Source organism: Geotrypetes seraphini, chromosome 18 (genome assembly GCF_902459505.1).
Source record: "Geotrypetes seraphini chromosome 18, aGeoSer1.1, whole genome shotgun sequence".
Lineage (NCBI taxonomy): Eukaryota > Metazoa > Chordata > Amphibia > Gymnophiona > Dermophiidae > Geotrypetes > Geotrypetes seraphini.
The window spans coordinates 8,673,890-8,696,822 of record NC_047101.1 but is presented as its reverse complement, the minus strand read 5'-3'; the positions used below and the strand labels follow the sequence as shown (position 1 = coordinate 8,696,822).

General features: G+C 42.0%; 1 protein-coding gene across 2 annotated transcripts in view; it reads right to left on the bottom strand.

Annotated features, from left to right (window-relative positions):
• LOC117351909 (solute carrier family 22 member 5-like) overlaps positions 1 to 22,933 on the bottom strand; it is a 36,381-nt gene that overhangs the window by 5,602 nt on the left and 7,846 nt on the right. Inside the window, exons 4-9 of one of the 2 annotated variants that reach the window (XM_033927779.1) lie at positions 20,101 to 20,224; positions 16,730 to 16,856; positions 13,074 to 13,177; positions 12,365 to 12,579; positions 2,297 to 2,479; positions 796 to 931 (exon numbers count right to left, since the gene is read on the bottom strand). In XM_033927779.1, the coding sequence (XP_033783670.1) occupies positions 796 to 931; positions 2,297 to 2,479; positions 12,365 to 12,579; positions 13,074 to 13,177; positions 16,730 to 16,856; positions 20,101 to 20,224 (889 nt within the window). Of the gene's footprint in view, positions 1 to 795; positions 932 to 2,296; positions 2,480 to 12,364; positions 12,580 to 13,073; positions 13,178 to 16,729; positions 16,857 to 20,100; positions 20,273 to 22,933 lie in introns of both variants that reach the window. The other variant, XM_033927778.1, reaches the window with a different exon arrangement.

Here is a 22,933-nt window from a genome sequence, read left to right as displayed (position 1 = left end):
AAGTATTTGAGGCTTGTGTGGAATGGGACAGGGACAAAACTCACAGGGAAGGGAAAGGGATATCGAGATCCCGCGGGGATGAAGACAAATTTGACCCTGTGTCATTCTTTAACTCTGAAGTTCATGCTGCCATACTCCAAAGAAAGGCTAGTTGCCGATAGGTTCCTTATAAGTGTCACATAAGAATAGTAGAAAAACACATGCTCTTTTTACTTTTCCGTCAGTCAAGGCATGTAAAAGCAAGAAATACTTTGAGTATACTCTCTCATATCAAGCAGCTCTTTATGATAAAGATTTTCGATTATTGCTGCTTACATGCTACTCTTATGGACATTTCAGAAAATTGTTGAAAACTTTCCTTTTTTTCAAAATTTTTGTCAAATTAGATCTTGTCATACTCTCTCATATTGTAATCTTTTGTAAACCACATTGAACTAATGGTTATTCGGTCTAGAAGTCCGATGTAACATAACATAACAATTACCTAGAGGCCCAAAAACAGCAAAAGGAATCGACTGGAAAAAAAAAATCTAATTTTACAGTGCACCATTAAGTACAGTTTAATGAGAGATGATTTGCTTTTAGAAAGGGTCAATTCAATACCACATTTATATCAAGCCAGTTATTCATTGTTCACACAACTGGTGTGCAAAACTTGCCCATTAATATCCACTGAAGAACTAGCTCAAGCTACAGAAGATACTACTAGGCAGAAATACTATTTCTGCATTTTCCTTAATAGGTCTCTCTCACACAAACACACACACGCTCTCTTATTCCTGCTAAAGTACTTACCATTTCACTTTTAGCATCTGTTCAATAGTCTCTGGAAGGGGTAATCCATAGGTCTCTGGGAGAAACAGACTGAGGATTCCTACCAGCACAGACATACTGCCCATGAGGATGAAAGGAAGGAACCTGTCATAGGCACCTAGTAGAGCAAATAATATGTTATTTATTTATTTACATACCATCTTTTTGAAGAAAGTCACCTAGTAGTGTATAACAAGAATAAGTAGGACACAAGCAATAGACAAACAACGGCTAAAATATTCAGACAGTATGTATTATGCTACTTACAGTGTCAATATAAGTAGTGAAAGCATGCAGAGACCGACTCATGGAACGGAGCCCATTCTCTAGAGACACTTAGGAGACTGAATATAAAAATACACCCATGTAGTTTTGGGAGGAGAGGGGAGGAATTTTTTCTTTGGGTTTTAACTCAGGCAGGATATGGTGCCATGAGGCTTCATTCACAATTATCTAAGTTATGGCCATTTATATCCCCTTATCATTAAAGTTTGAATTTCATTTGCACATTTCTCAGCTTTGGCTAAAGAAGCAGAAACTAGGCACAGAAATGGAATCCAGGTCTTTCCAACAGTACTGTATTATACTCATCACTGGGTTGACTTTTTTTTAGAAGCAGATCATTTGGTTACCTAACTCAATTTTTCAGGTACACTTCTCCCTCGTTATTCACGGGGGATAGGGGCAGAACCGGACCGCGAATTGTGAAAAACCGCAAATATTCGGCTCTGACCCACCCCCGCCTCCCTTCCGCCTTCCCCTGGCATCCTGGCCTTACCTGGTGGTCTAGCTGGTTTTTGGGGCAGGAACAATCTTCCTACGCTCCTGCCCCGTGCAGATAGCCATTAAGAAATGGCTGTGGGGAGTTCCCGTAGTCTCTCGAGAGACTAAGGGAACTCCCCACAGCCATTTCCTAATGGCTATTTGCACGGGGCAGGAGCGTAGGAAGATCGCTCCTGCCCTGAAAACCAGCTAGACCACCAGGTAAGGCCGGGATGCCTGGGGGAAGACAAAAATATGGGGTTTTTTCCCTCCTTCCTCCCCCCAAAAAATCACGATTATGTGAAATCGCGAGAAGGGAAACCGCGAATGGGGAGGGGGAAGTGTAATTGTTTCCTGAAATATAGGCACAGATTGAGCTAAACCAGGGGTAAGCAATTCCAGTCCTCAAGAGCTGAAGCCAGGTCAAGTTTTCAGGATATCCACCATGAATATGTATGAGATGGATTTGCATGCACTGCCTCCTTGAGATGCAAATCTATCTCATGTATATTTATTGTGGATATCCTGAAAACCTGACCTGGCTCCAGCTCTCGAGGACCGGAATTGCCTACCCCCGAGCTAAACAAACTTAAGCCAACTGAGATTCTATTAACTTCCTAAATAAAGTAAACAGTTCATCATAGGCAGCCTCAGGACATTCAAGCAACTATCAATATCTTGCTGCTTTTTAACAAAAAGCAGGTGATGCATTTTTTCTCACCCAGGTAAACCAAGTATGGAGCGAGCATACTGCCAAATCTGGAGGCCATTGAGCTGCCTCCAACTCCCATGTTCCTTACGACAGTGGGGTACAGTTCCGCTGTGTACACATAGACCATTGCAAAGGCTGATGTGACTCCAAACTTTCCTATCATCACCATAACAATGGATAAGACACTGAGGCCTGATAAAATAAAAACACAACAAATTCAAAACACTGCTGTAGTTCCTCTTAAGTTACACTCATTATTCTTAATGTGAACAGAATGAGGAGTTAGCCTGACACACTTCGGCTGAACTATATATTATGATCTAAATATATAAAAATGAGCACTAATACATAACCAATAGAGTGATCAAAGTCTCTTTCCTATGCAGTCTGCAGAGTGTGATAAGCACAGTTTATACTCCTGCCTATTAGATATTAAAAAAAGCTATTTCTAAGGAAAAAAACCTTTGAACTCCAATGGTTAAGATAGCAATTACATTTCTAGCACCATAGTTTCAAAGGTCATTCTTCCCTTACTTTCTGTTCTAAAAAAAGGAACATGCTGTGTCAGAGGAGCCAGCGATACATCAGAGAAAGAGCTAATACAGGGAGTGGACAACCTTGGTCTTTGAGGGCCACAACCCAGTCGGGTTTCAGGATTTCCTTAACAAATATTCATTGCCTCCATTGTATGCAAACAGGTCATGCACATTCATTAGAGAAATCCTAAAAGCCTGGCTGAGTTGCAGCCCTCAGTCACTGAGGCTGCTTACCCCCAAGGACACGAGCAACTCATGAGCTGTAAACTGGGAGACCCCTTCTACTAAACTGATCCTTAATGCACATTCTGGAAAGAAACAGGATGAACAAACCAACCTTAAAAAGGTCCTAACAGCCTGATTGTACTTGTATTTTTCTGGTAAATGTTGGGAAACAGGGTACCCCACTTTATTCTAGTTCTCAAAAATAAGCATTGTATGCAATTCTCTCTCATGGATATTCATTGTGGGTATCTTGAAAACCTGACTGGATTAAGAATCCCTGCTCCATCCCCCCCAAAAAAAAACAAACACAAAACACCCAATATTGCAAGCCACTATAAACAAAGCCATTGTTACAGCAAGTTATTCTAAACATAGTACAAACTACATTTCCCTATCCGTATTTGGGGTGGTTAGGGGCAGAGCCGACCTGCGAATATTAAAAAAACAGCGAATAATATTTGGGCTGGTTCTGCCCCTAACCCCTGCTTCCCCCCGGCTATTTTAAGTCCTGAAAGCCCCCCCCCTTAAGCCTTACCTGGTGGTCTAGTGGGTTTTCAGGCAGGAGTAATCTTCCCACGCTCCTGCCCCGTGCAGATCGCTCACAGGAAATGACTGCCTTGAGCTCCCGTAGTCTCTCGAGCCATTTCCTGTGAGCGATCTGCACAGGGCAGGAGCGTGGGAAGATTGCTCTTGCCCCGAAAACCTGCTAGACCACCAGGTAAGGCTTAAGGGGGGACTTACAGGGCTTAAAATAGCCACAAAAAAGAAAAAGGAATTTAAGGTTTAAAATCGCGAATAAATGAATCCGTAGATACAGAAACCACAAATACGGAGGGGAAAGTGTATAGGCAAAACTAAAACCAGCTACTATTTATTTATTCAGTTTTCTACACTATTCTCCCAGGAAAGTTCAGAATGGTTTACATGAACTTAATCAAGCATTTTTTCCTGTCTGTCCTAGCGGGTTCACAATCTATCTAATGTACCTGGGGCAATGGGGCATTAAGTGACTTGCCCAGGGTCACAAGGAGCAGTGTGGGTTTGAACCCACAACCTCAGGGTGCTGAGACTGTAGCTTCAACCACTGCACCACTCTAGAAATCGAAGTGTAGTAAAAATGAGCCAAGTAAAGGACGATCCAGCCATTGTGACATCACTGATGAGGTTGGCTCTTAGGCATTGGTGGAATGAGGCATTATGACATCACAATAGCAGCTCTGGTCATCAGAGGCTGAAACTTTTCACACTATTTATTTATTCAATTTTCTATGTTGTTCTCCCCAGGAGAGCTCAGAATGGTTTACATTAATTTATTCAGGTATTATTCAAACATTTTCCCTGTCTGTCCTGGTGGGCTCATAATTATCTAATGTACCTGGGGCAATGGGGGATTAAGTGACTTGCCCAGGGTCACAAGTAGCAGCGTGGATTTGAACCCACAATCTCAGGGTGCTGAGGCAGTAGCTTTAACCACCGCACCATACTCTCCCCCTATGTTGATATAAAGAAATAAAACTAAAAACAAATGAAATAGGGCGATACCTTTTTTATTGGACTAAGAATGCATTTTATGATGAGCTTTCAAAGGTAACCCTTCTTCAGATAAAAAAAGCAGCACATGTAGAATATCAATATATATGAGGAAAACATGAAAGCATTTTAGGGATAGGAAGAGGGAGGGGTGGGTGGGCAGAAGACAGAACTTTTCAAGCTTATCCATATCACTCGATATACTGCTTCAAAACATCCTAAGCAGTTTACATAATACAAGCTAAAAACAATTTAAAACAGGAAGGAGAGACAAAACAATTAAATTTGATACATAGTATGAGGGAGACTGCTTAGGATACAAAAGGAAGACAGTCAGGGTTTACATTGTTTCATAAAAATAAAAAAATTGAAGAGGGAAGGAACACACAAAAGGACTAAATTCTAGTTTAACTGAAACCAAACCCCAAAGACATCGTGAAAAAGAAAGGTTTTAAGGTTTGCTTTGAATTTAGCAATGTTAGATTCTTGTCTCATAATACCAATCAGGATGCCACCTCTGTTGGACAACACTGGAAAAACTGACCACTGCACCAATGATTTTATGGTGTGAATATTAAAAGAGAACTTTAAAACAATCCAAGAACGTAAAACCTTTGAAATTAAAATAAGATATTTTGACACCTATCAGACAGGACTTAACAGAGATCTAGGCTTTCTTTCCCACTATAAAGACATTTAAAACTGCTCTGCCACCTTTCTGTCTTCTGCTCATCCAACCACACTCCCCTTCCTATCTCTAAAATGCTTTCAAGTTTTCCTCATATATACTGCTATTTGTCTACATTTGCTTTTTTCTGAAGAAGGATTACCTTCAAAAGCTTATCATAAAATGCATTTAGTCCAATTTCCTTAGTTTTTTTTGTTTTATTTCTTTATATTACCTTGGAAAGTGGACTAACATGGCCACCACACCATTTTCCTAAATTAAGAAAGCAGTCATCTATAGTTATCAGGAGGGCTATTGTACTTATGGATACTCAGGACTATATGGCTGACTTTGTTAGGCATCTTGAAGATAGCTCTGTATACAAGCCTCTAGATGCCCTTCTGATTATGATTTTCACTGATTAATAAATTGACTACTGATGGACTAAAGAGGTTTTGTATCTCAAAAAGAATATGCCTATTTGAATTACCAATTTTTTAAAGTTTGAATTTTTTTATATTCTGCCTGAAATTCATAAGACACTGAGAAATCCACCAGGCCGTCCCAATGTTTCAGCCTGTTATTAGTTATTGGAGAGATCTTGAAAATATATATATATTTTTTTTAATTTTAAAACTTTATTTTATTCAACAAAATGAAGAACAATACACAGGCAGAATGCCAACAGCAGATCAACAATCCCCAACAAAAAACACCCCCCCTCCCCCAACCGAGTGACAGAGCATAATACAGAAACAAAAGAGGAATAGAAAAATCAGGTAAAAAACAAAACAGATGCAAAACTCAAAATAGGCCCCTCCAAGAGCCATAGCTATGCCAAATACGATGAAAAGCACCACAGGTGTCATTGTTCAAAGCAGTCAACTTGGACATCAAATAAATTTGATCTACCCTAAGTAAAAGATCAGAACGAGTGGGTAAATAAGTACGTTTCCAATAAGTGGCCACACAAAGTCTAGCTGCCGTAGCAACCAGGGCCACAAAGTGGGCCTGATCGCTATCAAGGCTCTCCAAAGAATAATTAAGCAAAAACACTTCCATGCGCAATAATATTGGTATATGCAATACATCAATCACCAGTTGTTGAACCATTCTCCAAAAAGGTACAATCTTAAAACAATCCCACCAAACATGCCCAAAAGTGCCCAAACCTCCACAATTACGCCAGCAGCGCACATCTCCACAATGATAGAAACGGTGCAACTTCTCAGGCGTAAGGTACCACTGAAATAACATCTTATAACCCTGCTCAATTAAGGGAGATGCTAAAGAAACCCTAAGCAAAGTACCATAAAGGCGGTCCCATTACTGAAAATCAAAGGTTTTGCCCAACAAGGTTTCCCACCAATATTCATATGTGCAAGCCTGAGGCCTGGTATATAAAAGAGCCTTATACAAACGGGAAATAAGGCCCACCCCTGATCCCATCCTAAAGACTTGAAGGAAGGCAGAATCCGCCCCTTCCCATTCAGGAATCACCTTCTTTTTCAGGAAGTCCCTAAGCTGAGCATAAGCAAAAAAATCCGTCGTCGGAAGGTCATATAAAGACTGCAAAGAAGCAAAGGGGATCAAGTCGCCACCCGATACTAACTGATCCAGCACCCTGAGGCCTTCCAATTCCCAACGTCGAAAAATCCCAGTATCTCTGGCAGACAAAAAACCAGGGGCAAATCTAATGGGCGTGGCATAAAAATACCGCTGACGCAGAAACCAAGTCCGTCGGACCTGGCACCAAGCCTGCAGGGTACACACCATCCCATATGAAGCCACGTTCTGCAAATCCCGAAGGATCTCAAAGGGTAGCCAAGGTAGGGCTGCTAATGGGTAAGTCGGCTGCAGGGCCTGTTCTAAAGATACCCAGCGTTGAGAGGGATAAGCCCAATGGAACAACACTTGCAATTGGGCAGCAAAATAATAAGTGAAAAAATCAGGAACACCCATTCCCCCATGTAACCTGTCCCAGTACATACGTTCCCTCCGTACCCTAGGCGGCTTATGTGTCCAAACATAAGCAAAGGCCTGCCGTTGAAGCCTAAGTAAGAACTGTTTAGGAATTGAGAGAGGCAGGCAGGAAAACAAATATAAAAAACGGGGCAACACATTCATACGCAAAGCACTAATCCTACCCATCCAAGATAACCGTAAACCTTCCCAGCGATCCAGATCCGCAAAAACAGTCCACAACAACGGAGGGTAATTCAGCTCAAAAAGATCAGAAAGCTTTCGAGAAATGCGAACACCAAGGTACCGAATAGACTTAGCCGCCCACCGAAACGAAAAAGTGGTACGCAAGGCAGTTACCAATGAATCCGGAAGCAAAACATTAAGCAATTCAGATTTGTCGATGTTAACTTTAAAGCCAGCCACCTTGCCGAAAAGGTCCAAAACTCGAAGCACCACGGCCAAAGATTGAAGCGGGCGAGTCAATGTAAACAAAATATCATCAGCATACAATGAGATCTTATGTTCTTCACCACCCACCACAATCCCCTTAATATCCACATGCGTGCGAATAGCGGCCGCTAAAGGTTCCAAAACCAACGCAAAAATCAAGGGTGACAAGGGGCAGCCCTGTCTGGTACCTCGATGAATCGAAAAAAAGGCGGTATATCTCCCATTAACCCGTAAGCAAGCCTCCGGGTCAGTATATAATAAAGTCACCCAATGTAAAAAAGCCCCTGAAATTCCCATGCGCTTCAAAACCGCTAGCATAAAGGGCCAATAAACCCTATCAAAGGCTTTTTTAGCGTCTACTGATAATAAAACAGATGGAACTGAAAACTGATGGGCCACTCCAATAAGATTTAACACCTTTCTAATGTTGTCACCAGGTTGCCTCCCCGAAATAAAGCCACATTGATCACCATGAACTAGGGATGGCAAAAAACGTTGCAAACGGACTGCCAAAATACGGGTAAACAGCTTATAATCAACTCCTAACAATGAAATAGGACAGTAAGATCCACAAAGGAGGGGATCCCTACCAGGTTTAAGAAGAAGAGAGACCGCTGCCTGCCGGAACGAATATGGCAAACACTCCTCCTCCAAAAAAGAATTAAACAACCGTGTAAGAGGGTCAACAATATAGGTCTCCATTTTCTTATAAAATAAAGGCGAGAAACCATCAACACCCGGAGCCTTTGAAGTGGTCAGATGACAAATTGCTGCCACCACCTCAGCGGGCTGAATAGGGGAAGAAAGCCAGGCCGCATCAACCTCCACCAAACAAGGCAAAATCACACCAGAAAGAAAAGCATCAATCTCCCCCTCCGTTGCTTCAGACTCCGGAGTGTACAGCAACTGATAAAAAGACAAAAACGCCTGATGAATAGCCGCATCATCCGAGCAAAGCTGACCCGACGCAGTGCGAACCCGCGTGATGGAATGCTGCGCCTGCGTTTGCCTAAGCTGTGTAGCTAGCAAGCGGCCCGCCCTACCACCCCATTCAAAATACCTTTGCTTCCGCCGTTGTAGGGCCCAAGCCATTCCCTCCAAATCAAGCTCCTGTAAATCCCTTCGACACGCCACCAGTGCCACACCACCAGCCACCGACGGGGCTCGTTTATGAGCATTCTCCAATCGCCGTAGACGGGTTAATAACTCCAACCGGCGAGCAACCCGACAGTGATTGCGGTAAGACCCTCTCGAGATACAACAACCACGAAGAGTAGCTTTAAAACTTTCCCATAGCACAGCTGCACTAATGCCGGCTACATCATTAAAAGCAAAAAACTCTTTAACATCAGTCTCCAACAGAGATAAAGTAGTGGGATCTTTCAACAAAAAATCATTCAAACGCCACAAACGACGACCACCCCTATCTAAGCCAACCTGTAACTCCAAGGTCAGGGGAGCATGATCAGACCATACACGTGATTCAATACGGGAGTCTAAGACCCGCGGAAGAATAACTCGAGGCAGCATCCACATATCAATCCTGGTATACGAATCATGCGTTGACGAATAGAAAGTATAATCCCGATCACCCAGGTGTAAATAGCGCCACACATCTATCAAATCCTGCCGACGAAGAAAGCGTAAAAGAGCCCGTCTATCACCTCTAGCATAACGGATGGAAGAATTAGAATTATCTTCCTGAGGATAGCAGGTAAGATTAAAGTCCCCTCCTAAGAGGAGAGTACCCTCAGCATGATCCAACAGCACACGTTCCAACAAGGTAAAGAAAGCCCCCTGACCAGTATTAGGTGCATAGATATTCAACAGGCTATATAAGTGGCCATCCAACTCAGCTTTGACCAGAATGTAGCGTCCCTCAACATCCCGCACAACCTCTCTCAATACTACCTGTATATGTTTGTGAATTAAAATACCCACCCCCTGAGTTTTTTTTCGAATCTTATTAGAGGAAAGAAAAACATGAGGATAACTTTTATGGGTAAGCAATTTCTCATAATGGGACTGAAAATGGGTCTCCTGAATAAATCCAACGGCTACATTCAGGCAACTCAATTCCTTAAACAACAGGCGTCGTTTTTGTGGAGTATTCAAACCATGAACATTATAAGACAGCAAAGAAAGCTTAGCCATTCATATAGAAAAAAGAAGAGCACAGCAACGCCAGACCCTTACCACATTCCAAAACACCCATATCATCCAACTCATTCAATCGCACCACAAAAGAAACCAATATACCAGCACACTCCCAAACATCCATACACAAGAACACTCGGCCAGAACCCATCCCACCACCCCCACACCCCCCACCCAACCCCCCATTAACACCCCACATGGCCCAGCTACCAAAGCACCTGGAAACCACGGAACAGAAAGTGTAGAAGAATAGCTCCAAAAGGACCCCCTATACAAACCTAAAGCAACCCCTGCAGAAGAAATCACACTGCAAAAAATAAACATACACCTCACTAAATCCCAGGAACAAGTCCCACATAAGCAAGAGTTCAGTGAGATGAGGACAAAGCTGCTTCCAAAGGACGACGAGCAGCGGCCGACCTAGCCACTCTCTGCCAGCCTAGCCATCGCACAGATTTGGTAGCAGGAGACCTCTGTGGAAGCGGAGCCATCTCCGAGGCCGACATCATTCCCGCCTCCACCAAGCGAGATTGTACATCAGCCACCGTTGTCGCAGAATAGTTCTTGCCTGCATGAGTAAAGGCCAGCCCTATAGGATAGAGCCAGCGATACCGAACATTGCGCTCCTGCAATATTCGGGTACAATCTCGGTATGTGCGACGGCGGGCCAAAGTCGCAGGAGCCACATCAGGATATACATCAATGTCAGTGTCCTCCCATTTAACAGCTCCTCCAGAACGCCGCACCGCCCGCAGCACATGCTCTTTGTCAACATAACGATTAAAACAAGCCACAACATCACGGGGGCGGTTGGCATCACGAGGTCCAGGAATACAATGGGCCCGATCAAGCAAAGGCTTCCCCACTTCCACAGGTAAGCCAGCAGACTCAAGTGCTTGAATGCAAATAAGATCAATCACTTCCATGCAACGAGAGTCAGATACAGTGTCAGGCACACCCCAAAAGCGAAGGTTGCTACGCCTAGAACGATTCTCCAGGTCTTCCAGCTTCAGAGTGTTTACATCAGCTCGTTCCTCCAGCGTGACAATCCTGCCCCGCAGCTGGGTCAACTCAGCGCTATGAGCCTCCACTGCAACTTCCGCTTCCCCCACACGGTTCCCAATCTCCCCCACCTCACGTTTCAGGTCAGCAACAACGCTATGAATATCAGCCCGAACCTCTGAAAGTTCAGTCTTCAGGTCCTGGAACCAGCTGCGCATCTCCTGTTGAAAAGTCGGCAGAGCGATATCAGGAGGAGAGCCCACAGCAGCTGCAGCCGAGTCGGGCGCCATCTTGGAAGCAGCTTTAGCCGGCTGTTCGAAAGCGGCGACGAAAAAGCCTTTATATCAGTTTGTTTTTTCCGCGTCGCCATCAAAACCCTGCAGGCTGATGCCACAAACAAGCAGAGGGAAGCGGGAAGTGCAGGCGCTCAAATTTGCGCAGGAGTAGCAGAAAACAGCACCGGGGTCCACGGAGCTATTACTCTAGGCTGCCATTAGCCACGATGATGTCACTTCCCTCTGAGATCTTGAAAATATTTTGACACCTTTTTGCAACCATTGGTGTCTTTATTTGAAAGATACAAAACATTTTTCATAGTTGTTAACTAAAATTTCTGAAATTCCATTTGATTGTTTGCTTATTACATTGGCTGTCTGTTCTTTGTATACTAGTATTCCCCAACAAGAAGCTTAAGTGTGGAGCAAGAACATCTTGATTCAGAACCCCCCCTCCCAATCACATAAGGTGCCCATTGACTTTTTGGTGAATTTGACAGCTATTGCTATGTCATATAATTATTTTATTTTTGCAAATAAAGTTTACCAACAGATTTCTGGAATAGCAATGGGTGCTTCATTTGTTCCCTCTATAGCAGGGGTGTCAAACTCAATCACATAAGGGGCCAAAATCTACAACATAGGCTAAATCGCGGGTCAAATTTTTTTTATTAAGATACTTAGGGGTCCTTTTATTAAGGTACGTTAACCGATTTAGTGCACCTTAATAAAAGGACCCCTTAGTCTTAGAAGAAGTATAGGGTTACAACCTGTCCAACCCCACGCCGGCTCTGTGATGTAAACAAAATAAATAAAAAAGACTTTTCCTCTTTCTTTTAGGTCCTAGTTCACACCTTCTGTCTAACACCAGCTCTGGCAGGATACGCCTTCCAAATCTGACATATTGTAATCACAAAACAGAAAATAAAATTACTTTTTCTACTTTTTGTTGTCTGGTCATTATTCAAATCATGTTGTGTTCCCAGGCTCTGGTTGTCTTTTGATAACTCGCTTGCCAGGGTCTCTTTCTTTCTTCTCTCCTTCCGTTTCCCTTCCCTCCCCTGGAGATCTGGCATCTTTCCTTTTGGCCCGAGATTTGGCCCTCTATTCCTTCCCTCCCTCTATCCTGGTCTCACATTAAAGAGCCTGCAGAGGATCGCCGGTCAGCTGTAGCGATCCTAGCAGGCTGCCGTCAGCCTCTGTAGCATGTTCCCTCTGCTTAATGTTACAGTCACAACAAAAGATGGAATAAAATGTGTTAGGATCAGACCTGGAGGTACCAGCTGTATGAAGAGAAGGACAGCTCCTCCAAGGAATAATGTACTGGCCATGGTATAGCGTCGAGGCAGGCTTTTCAGTAACAGCCACGCTGTAATGTATGCTGGAACTTCAATCACGGCAGACAGAAAGCAGTTCACGTAGGGGTCTCCATGCAGGTTTGGGGTATTCAGTGACAGGCCAAAGTAACCTACTGATATCGTCATCCTGCAAAATAAGAAATGTTGGGGCCAAATCTCAAATCTACCCACACAGATGGGGAGCCCAGGGACAGAAGTACCTAGGATTTTACATTCCTTTTTTAAAGGGGGAAAGAGAGACCAGCATATTTTTCCCTTTAGAGATCATCCAGGGGAAAAACAACTTGTAGCAATCAGCACCTAGTTTATCTGTGCACACATTTTCCTATTGAAAATAAAGAAATGTAACCCAAGATCTCCCCAGGATCTCTTAATATGCATACTTTTATCCAGTTAAGATGTGGGCAGCTTCTAGCTACCTAATTTATCAAATTACATTGCTTTTCAAAACTGAAGCATCCCCTCTTTCTTATCAAGTTAAGTCATCTCTCTCAAAAACTCTACCCACATTCTGTATCTGGGGTAAGGATGGGAGAATTTACAGGAGACTCTAATTGTGAGTTCTAGTCATCAGGATCATATTCTGAAACTAAAAAAATGCATCTAAGCATATTTACCTACCACAGCAGCACCGAAAGAATGGTGATAATGCGGATATTGCGGGTTTTGATTAAGTCCAGAATGTTATGAGACCTCTTCTGTAGCTGAGACTTCAAATCTTGAAGCTAGGCACAGGTACATGAAAAAGAGGATTCCAAGTCAATATAATGGAATTGCTTCAACACAAAAACTCAACTGTAATGTGGTAAAAGCACACAATAAGCCTCCAAGACATAAGTATAGGCAGATAATAACTGGAAATTGCATAGCTACTGTTTCTTTTTATATTATGTCTAGTATTGATTTATTTTCTCTTTACCTCTCATGATGTGGACTGTTTCACAATATGTATATAGCCTTTGGAATTTTGAGTTACCTGATTTGCTTGTTCATATGTGTAAAAACATACTGTATTAAAATAAAAAATTTTTAAAAACAAAACAAACATAGCTAGGTCTGCGTGGTAGATAGAATACAAATAAAGTGCTAAAAAAAGAAAGAAAATTAGCAATCCTAGCTGGGTTTGTATCGCAGGCTGGTGATGGTTAGGGGGAAGCCTTCTACCTAGCCAACGAGATGTTTGGGTAACAGCTGTGTTGTTTGGATTATTATGATTAGAAATAAAGCAGCAGGAAGTAGACTATAAGCTAATAAGGATGTCTTGAATACCTAGACTAGCAGGAAGGAGTATGAGGGAAGCAGCATACAAAAGCTTTCCTGGACAAGAGGCAATATCTTAGAAGTGGTCATATTCTCACTGGCAGAAAAGAACCAATCACCCTATCTATTATATTATTTTGAATAAATAAGAATAGCCTTACTGGGTCAGACCAATGGCCCATCCAGCCTAGTAGCCCATTCTCACGGTAGTCAATCCAGGTCCCTAGTACCTGGCCAAAACCCAAGGAGTAGCAACATTCCATGCTACCAATACAGGGCAAGCAGTGGCTTCCCCCATGTACTCTTAATGGAGTTATTTAAGCATTTGAGAAAAGGGACCAACAACCTTTTGTGATTCTCATTTCCTTATTTGACATTTTAACTCTTCTCGCTTTATCCTCTACAACTTGTATCCTCCTGCTGTTCTGTACAGACAAGGATGATTTATAAGACAGGACATCATCAGGTATCCAGAAATACATTATGCATTATTGTTCTTCTTGATCTGATCATGTGTAATACACTGGCCTCCTTCACAGGCATAAGAAGCGGACAGAGATTTTAATTTAAGACTTTCACAATAGAGCTATGAAATAAAGGAAACTGTAATTAATAGGTGATTTCAATATGTTGGCTATTAATTGCGATATTCTCCCTACCTTGGAGAGGGTAAACAACCTGACCTTATCTACTAAGTCTATTCCCTTCAGTACCTTGAATGTTTTGATCATGTCCCCTCTCAATCTCCTCTAATAAGGATATAGTGGAATTGCTTAACAAATATTTCTGTTCTGTGTTCACAGAAGAAGGGATGGATCACAGAAGACAATACAGATAGGAATGGAAGCATGGCAGACTGAACAATTTTCAGAAGACTGCGTTCATGAGGCTCTAGTTAAAGGTGGCAAAGCAATGGGGAGAGATGGGATACATCTGAGAGAAATGAAGGAATTTTTAAGGAAGGGATAAATAAAGTGCTGCATCTGAAAAGAAGTATCCACTTTTATTTTACAATCCAGTGACTTTAGTAAAGTAAAAGTGGATATATGGTTATCTTTTCAAATGCAGCACTTTATCCCCTGAAGAAGCAGTATGTGAAATGGGTTCCGTCGGGATTATCAAGATAAGTGCTAGCTTAAAATTTTGAATTTGAAGATCATCTGTTATCCTATATTATAAAGTGAAGAAGCTGCGATTGTGATCGGAAAACAGCTCTAAGGATTTTGATGAAACCGGGTCAATCTACATTTTTCAGTGCAAGAAAGTGAATTAGCTAGGTCTGGAGTTCAGCAAAATTAATTTAGGAGTTCAAAAAGGGGATTTTATGCTGTTCCCGCTTCCCCTTGCAGACCATTCCAGCCAACAGACTGCAGGGAAAAACAGGACTGAAGGTTTCTAAGCAGGTTGCTAAGACACTGTCTCTGTAGGTAATGCTCCTGTCTCCCCTTGCAGCCCACTGGTCATACATTCCTAAGGAAGCTCAGCTAGCCAATAAAGTATAATAAGGGAGAGGCTGAGGGAACAGATATATAACACAGGTGAAATTTAATCTGAAGGAAGAAATGTAGAAGCTTAGACAACCAACAGGCTAGGCTGCAGGAAAAAAAACAGAACAGAAGATGGCTGCTAAGGCACTCTCTCTGTAGCTAAGGGCTTCTGAGGAAAACAAAGGCTGATGGAAGAGTTAAAACAAGCTGGGAGAGGCATGGAAAGTGATATAAAGATAACTGCAGCCCAGAAGCTTAGCCAGCCAATAGGCTGAAGAGAACCCCCCCAAAACAAAACAGCACACAAGGTTGCTAAGGCACTATCTCTGTAGCTTTTGCTTCCATCTCCCTCTCCCCTGCAGCCCTTTGGCAAGAAATTCCTAAAGAACTTTAGCCAGGCAATAGGCTGCAAAGAAAACTAAGGCACTGTCACTGTAGTTATTGCTTCCGCATCCCCCTCCTCTGCAGCCCATTGCTGAAACATTCCTAAAGAATTCAAACAGCAAGGGTCTGATAGAGGGTTCTGAGAACAGAGAATCAGCTTGGAGGGAAGAAATACTAAGGGGTCAGGAAAACAATTTAAGTGGGAAGAGTTGAGACTATTTTCATTTTCAAATTTAGGACACATACTCCCCACAACTGAGTGAGCCAAGAATCACTGGGTGGGAATATGCACCCTAATGCCAACGCAATATAACCCAAACAACCATCCCTTAATAACCATTCAGCCACTTTTTAGAGCGAAGCTTGGTCTTCTAGGTACTGTATTTAATCTTATATCATTGGTTGGTATTTGTTTGTTTTTTTATTTTTTTAGACCTATGAATGTGTGTGTGAGACAGCTGTTTTTTGATAATGTAATCTGCACATTATCAGACTCCTGAGGTCTCTTTTTGCCCCATTCCATTTTTGAGTTTATGTTGTTCAGTGAACGTGATTTTTTATTCTATTTTGTTTCAAGTGCTATGTTTAAATCATGTTTATGTTCAAACAATTTTATTCATAAAACATGTCTTACAGAAACAAACAGTAGAATACAGAATTCACACAACGAGTAAGTACAAAGCGAAGAAGGACCAGGTACAGACGTCCTTCCTATGCTTCACAGACAACCGTGCCTCCACGGACTCAAATAATAACAACCTATGGAACTGGTTACACCACTACCAAAAGGTAGGCGGCGATTCATGCAACCAGCACTGGGTTATACATTTATGGCCCACCATACAGGCCTTTTAAATCATGTTTATTGAGCAATGAGAATAAGCAATTAGGAAAACCTGTAACATTTAAAGTTCATATAAAAGAGGAAAACAGTCAACAATTGAGTCATAAACATGCTCAAATAATTTTCAAAAAGTAATCCTTCCCACCCTGTTTGGAGTGCTATACTGGGTAACCATGCAGTTCCATCTAATTTGAGCTGTCTGCTTTTAGACCTGGGTTTACTCCCATTGATTGCAGCTATAGTACATGGTCATCCTCTCAAGCTGTAGCAACAGAAAGATGCACAAGTCTGAAAAACCATACCTCTGCGGGATCAAATATGATGGCTGGTGCTGAAACACCATTTCTTTTTGCAGCCTTTTGTAATATGGCTTCAGCCTCTTCAGTCCTTCCCTGAGTTATCAACCACCGGGGAGATTCAGGTATAAACCTGCAACAAGTTAAAACGTAGAACTTATTTTCAAAATAGATATTTTATTTGTCTTCTCACTTATGCTTTATGTAGTTAGAGTTAACTGAGTTAACAGAAGATTGGGAGGTTCAAATTTAATTCTATTCAATTGCCTCTCGGTATTCTCCATGGAGGTAAAATATAAACTGGACACGTGTTCAGCTCAGTTGGGCAAAAAAAAAAAAAAAAAAAAAAATCTCTTGGCTTCAGATAAAATATTGAACACTAATCCTAGATCAGTTGATTGTATTATTATTTAATAGGTTTTAAAACACCTGCTTTGGCAACTGTCACCAAATGGTGTCTAATAGGGTGTTAACGCCCAGAAGTGTACATAATTGCTCAATCTCAGCTAAAAGGGCCTCAACTCGTAAATCAGAGTTTAACCACTGAGGGCCAGATTCTCAAAACTTTAATGTGATCGCTAAACTGGTTGCAGACGGTTTATTTTAGCTTGTATGAATTTTAGCAGCAAATTTTCAAAACGGCTTATCGCGGTCTTTAGCGAGCTTTCTAGAAATCTCCAACACTGCCATGCAAATGGGTTCTTGAATACTGAAACGAGCACTCTGGTGGATTCTTAAAAATCACCAAGTCATTCTCCATGAGCTGCGTTGGCTTCTGGCGACAAAAATCAGCGACTAGTCTGGGGTTGCCAGTACAGTAACAGCACTGTTAAAAGTGCATCTTGTGGCATGTGTTTTGACTGTGGCTAATGAGAAAAATAAAAAATTACAGGAAGAATCATAAATTGTCTTTTTTTTTTAAATGGGAGTAGTAAAAGTACGCTTCTTGAATGCATGTATTATAGCCTCCCTCGGCAGTGGGAGAGATGCCCAATCTCTCTCACCACCAAGAAACACCTAACGGGAGAGATGCCCAATCAGCACACCCCCCCAGCAGCGGGAGAAATGCCCAATCTCTCCTGTCGCCAACCAACACCCCTCTCCCCCCCGGTAGCAGAAATTCCCAATCTCTTCTGCCGCCATCTGACACCTCCCCAACCCCTCTTGGCAGTGGGAGAAATGCCCATGCAACATCCTACCCCTACCCCCGTGCCTCCAACGATCCTGCCCTCTCTCTTACCATACTTTCGGATGGCTGGCCAGAAGGATGTCTACTCCCTCCAACCAGCTGGCCTTCCCCTCCCTGGTGCATCCTGGAATGCACCAAGGAGGGGCCTAAAGCTCTGATTGACCCAGGTTGTTTAAGCCCTTCCTATGGGTGGGGCCTTTTGCATCTGGGCCATTCAGAGCCTTAGGCCCCTCCCTGGATGCATACATCCTGCTGTTACTGGGGAAGGGAGGGTGTCGGTTGGTGGCAGGAGAGATTGAGCATCTCTTCCTCTACCAGGAATGTGTGTCAGTTGGCAGCGGGAGAGATTGGGCAACTCTCCCGCTGCTGGTAGGTGTTTCTTGGCAGCGGAAGAAATTGGGCATCTCTCCCAATGCCGAGGGGGGCTATTGGGTATTTTGTTGTTTGGCGGATCAGGTAGAGGATTACTTGCGGCTCGATTTTTTGTTCAGTTTTTTTGCCCTTATTTTGGACATGTGCACATCACTATCATCAGTAATTGGCACATGCAAATTTAGTGAATCTTCGCTACTCTCCGCCAACCTTATTTGCATGAGTGTTTTTTTTAGAGAATGACTTGCTTTTTTAAAAGCCCTACTATAACAGCTGCGACAGCAGCCCGTCGATTTTTAATACGACTTTTAGAAAATCTAGGCCTGAGGGAATAGATCATAAAATTCAATAGTAGATCACTCTTGAAGTCAAAGGCAATATTCCAAACTATTTACTTAGATCATAATTACTGACCCTTTTAAAAAATATATAAATATATCTGAAGTTAAGGTTACATAAACATCTTCCAACAAAGAGTACATTTTTTCCCTTAAGCCTAAACAGATCTTGTTTAGGCTCTGGGCCAATGTTTAGTAATTAGATCTCCCTTTTGGCATCTTGTTGGCTAAAATCAACTGTAAGTCAAAAACTGAAGACAGTCTCTTGACCCACTGCCCGGACTGAGAACCTGTTAGAGGATTAAACCTTCTTTTAAATCTCCCTTTGTGCTTAGTTTGCTTGAGAAAAAACTACTAACAGCTAATATTCAGAACATTTTAAGATCTATTCTGTGCATTACAGGCAGTCCCCGAGTTACAAATGCCCAACTTAACATAGAAACATAGAAATAGACGGCAGATAAGGGCCACGGCCCATCTAGTCTGCCCACCTTAATGACCCTCCCCTACCTTTCTCTGTGAAGAGAACCCACGTGACGATCCCATTTTGTCTTAAAATCGGGCACGCTGCTGGCCTCAATCACCTGAAGTGGAAGACCATTCCAGCGATCTACCACTTATGAACAACTCGTACTTATGAAAGTGGTCGCAGCATTTCCAATGGCATAGATTCCTCTAGCACATTCAGGAACGATGCGTGGCCACATTAAGGACAGTGTATGGTTGTGCATGCTGAACCTTAGAGGAACACTGGTAGAGACAGTTGACCCCTTTGTCAACTGGGAGCAGAAGCAAGTAGCAAGAATCTTAAAATGTACAAGTTATGAGTTATATACAAATTCAACTTAGAACAGCTTTAAAAATGTTAACTCATTCTTAACCCAGGGGGACTGCCTGGCTTGTTTGCATTTTGTGCATCATTTCTGATGCTTAGGTATCCCAAAACTCCACATGCAGTCAAGTATAGCCTGAAGAGGGTCTTCCTCACTGCAAGCATGGTGCATTTGCCACTTGAGTTCACATTTCTATGTATTAAATGGGGAAACAACTTTGGTTCCTGCTGCACATTTTATATTTAAATCTATTTAATGCAAATAGAACACCACAAAATATAAATAAAACAGAAAATATTTGTAAACAGCATGACAAAATATTTCCATTAAATATATTATTTAAGGAATCAATTCTTCCACCTCAAACTAAACATGCACAAGATAAGACTGTAAGCCTCCAGGAACAGGGAAATATAACTTACCTTATGCTACTATTGAAAAAGATAAGCTAAATTCAAAATCTCTTCCTTTTTATGAATCATGCAATAACCTCTAGGGGTTTAATTTTTTTTTTTTTTTTTTGCCCTCACTCTGTAGATGGATAATAATCAGCAATGCACACAAGTTTGGGTCTGTTGTCATATCCACTGGCAAGTTCAGTTTGTCATTCTTTTTGAAGTGATTAGCTAATGCTATTATACTCACCACCACAGTGGAGCATAGAGCAGCCCAGGAAGCGTGACAGCCACAAGCAGCATCCGCCAATCTCGGATTAAGTAAGCACACAAGGGGAGCATCATGTAACCAAATGCAAAGAAGATGCAAACTCCTAATGTAGAGAATATAACACGAATGGACTTGTCAAGAATTTCTGTTCCTGTTCAAAATGAGTTAAATTGTACAAATTAGTATTTAAATATAATAAGAATTTTTTCAACAGCTGTTTAAAAAATGTATCTTTTCATTCTGAAAAGGAAACAGCCTGGTAAAGCTAGACTCATTAAAAAAACCAAACAAAACAACCCACAAACTCACTTTACCCACCTCTCTCCAACGTAATAGGCGAAAACTTAAAAATGGTGAATATCAAAACCGTATTCCCAAAAAGAGGCCACATAAATAAAGAACAAAATTTAGCCCTCAAAGTGCTTGCAGAACACAGGCTGGAGCATTAACAGTTAACCTTAAAGGCTAATAGAATTTTGTTTATTAGATGGCTCCAGGTCAGAACATGCTGAACTAGTCCTAGTAATATCCCTTACATATAGCTCATTCAGTGACATATGTTCAAATTAGAGATCCTACATAAATTTTTTTTAGAAAGGACCTGCAGAACAAGGGGGTTCACCTCAGAAGATCTAGAAGCAGATGCAAGTGGGCTCCCTTTTTCTTTGAGCGCATCTATCCAAAGCCAACCCTGTCAGAAGGAGGACTAAATGGTGGAAGCATTTGATGGGGGGGGGGGGGGGGGCGGTGAGCAGGAGAGCATTTTCTCCCTTTCCATCTTCCCTTGGCCCCATGGCCTGCATCTTCACACCTTTCCCCGTGCTACTGGATGTCACTCTACTTCTTTTGAGACTACACCAACAAGTATTCCATGCTAGTCTGGTAAGGGTGGGACACATCAGCTCTTTGAGTGCAGTCCTCTAAAGAAAAGCACTTTACCAGCACAAAATACTTTTGGAGTGGCCCTGAAAAAGCAGGAGGAAGGGAAGGGGTAAAGATGCTGGCCATGGGACTGGCCATGGGGAAAGAAATGAGATGCTAAACCTAGTTGGAGAGAGATGAATAGAGAAGAGAAGGGTTGGGTTCACCTAGGGCCTTAGATATTCTTGGACTGACTGCCTCCAACTCACAATGTGGAGGATGCCTGGGCAGATTTCATGCCAATGAGAGTACTATAGTTTCAGTTTCTGTATAATACACTAGATTATGAATCCAAAAATAACAGACCTCCACTAGGACTTGATCAACCTGTCCTGGATGATCTAGAGCTATCTGTTTACTCCAGCATCCATGGTGGATAACTGGCCAAATGTAATATACTTAGGAGCTTTCCACAATTCTTATCTAGAAAAAGCACTGAAAAAGACTATGCCTGTGACCATGAAAGGTTTAAAGCAAAGAGGTTCTTCCTGTCTTGACAAACTTTGTTATTGTCATCTTTCCTTCCCCACTTTTTTGCTGGATTGCTGATTGCTTTTTGAGGTGGCTTTTCTGTTCTTTTGCCCTGGATTTTAAGCTTTGTTACTGGCCATACTACAATAAAAACAAAGGAGGTACTAACTGGAGTGTGAGGGGCCTTTCTGATATTACTTCCATCATCAACATGCAATCAAAAAGAGGAATGGTAGGAATTTGCTTTTGATAAAACTACATCAGTCACAAGAGGGTAGCGAACGCTGTATATTCCATTTCCCCTCAATTCGCACATTCAAAATTATATTTTAAAAATAGCTAGGCTTAAATAACACATCAAAATAACCCTATTTCATCCAAAATCAACCTAGTCATTGGACCTATTTCCTTTTCTTGGATCTTCAGAACTTGTACGCAATATAGTTTAGAGAAAAACAGCTGGTTGTTTCTTCCTCATGAATCCAAAAGATTGCATATTTATAATTTTTTTGTCGTTTTAGACTTGTACACTGCCTTGACCCTCAAAGAAAAAGTGGTATTTCAAGTTTTAAAGTTCCTCCAGCTCTTCACGTCGTCTGCTCCTCCTTAACATTCATATTAAATAAGGATATGAAGTAGTTCCTGGTCTACTTTGTTTACTTTTTTATTTCCGTGCAGCCAACAAGTTTTGAAACTTCAAAACAAAAAGCAAAAAGGAACTTGATAGGTACATTGGGCTAGATTCACTAAGCAAACTGATCGTGTTCCGATCGGTTTGCGAGCCCTTTACTACCAGATTTCCTTCCGACCCGATTTACTAACGCCTGTAGCGATCCAATCCTGATCGTCCCATGCAAATTAGCCAAGCGATTGATTCACTAACAATTGCTTGGCTATTTTGAGTCGGGTTTTACTATTGGCAAACCCGACTGCTGCAGACCTGTCAGTGACTGAGTTACCATCAGGTCTGCAGGCTTTTTGACATGGAAAAAAATGAATAAAAAAAGACAGGCAGGCCTGTCAAAAAGCCTGCAGACCTGACGGTAACTCAGTCACTGACAGGTCTGCAGCAGTCGGGTTTGCCAATAGTAAAACCCAACTCAAAATATTGTTGTGAATCAGTCGCTTGGCTATTTTGCATGGGACCATCGGGATCGGATCGCTACAGGGGTTAGTGAATCGGGCCGGAGGGAAATCTAGTCGCTAAGGGGTCTTAAACCGATCGGTACACGATGGGTTTGCTTAGTGAATCTAGCCCTTTGTTGGTATAAACTTGTTGGTCATCCTGTTCAGTTCTCACTACATCTCCCTCAATCCCTTTACAACTACCACTACATCATCTTGTAATGCAGCCTATACCTTCATGGTAAATTTAGGAAATAAGACTGTACTGACCTGATTAAAGAAAAAGAGTTAGTCA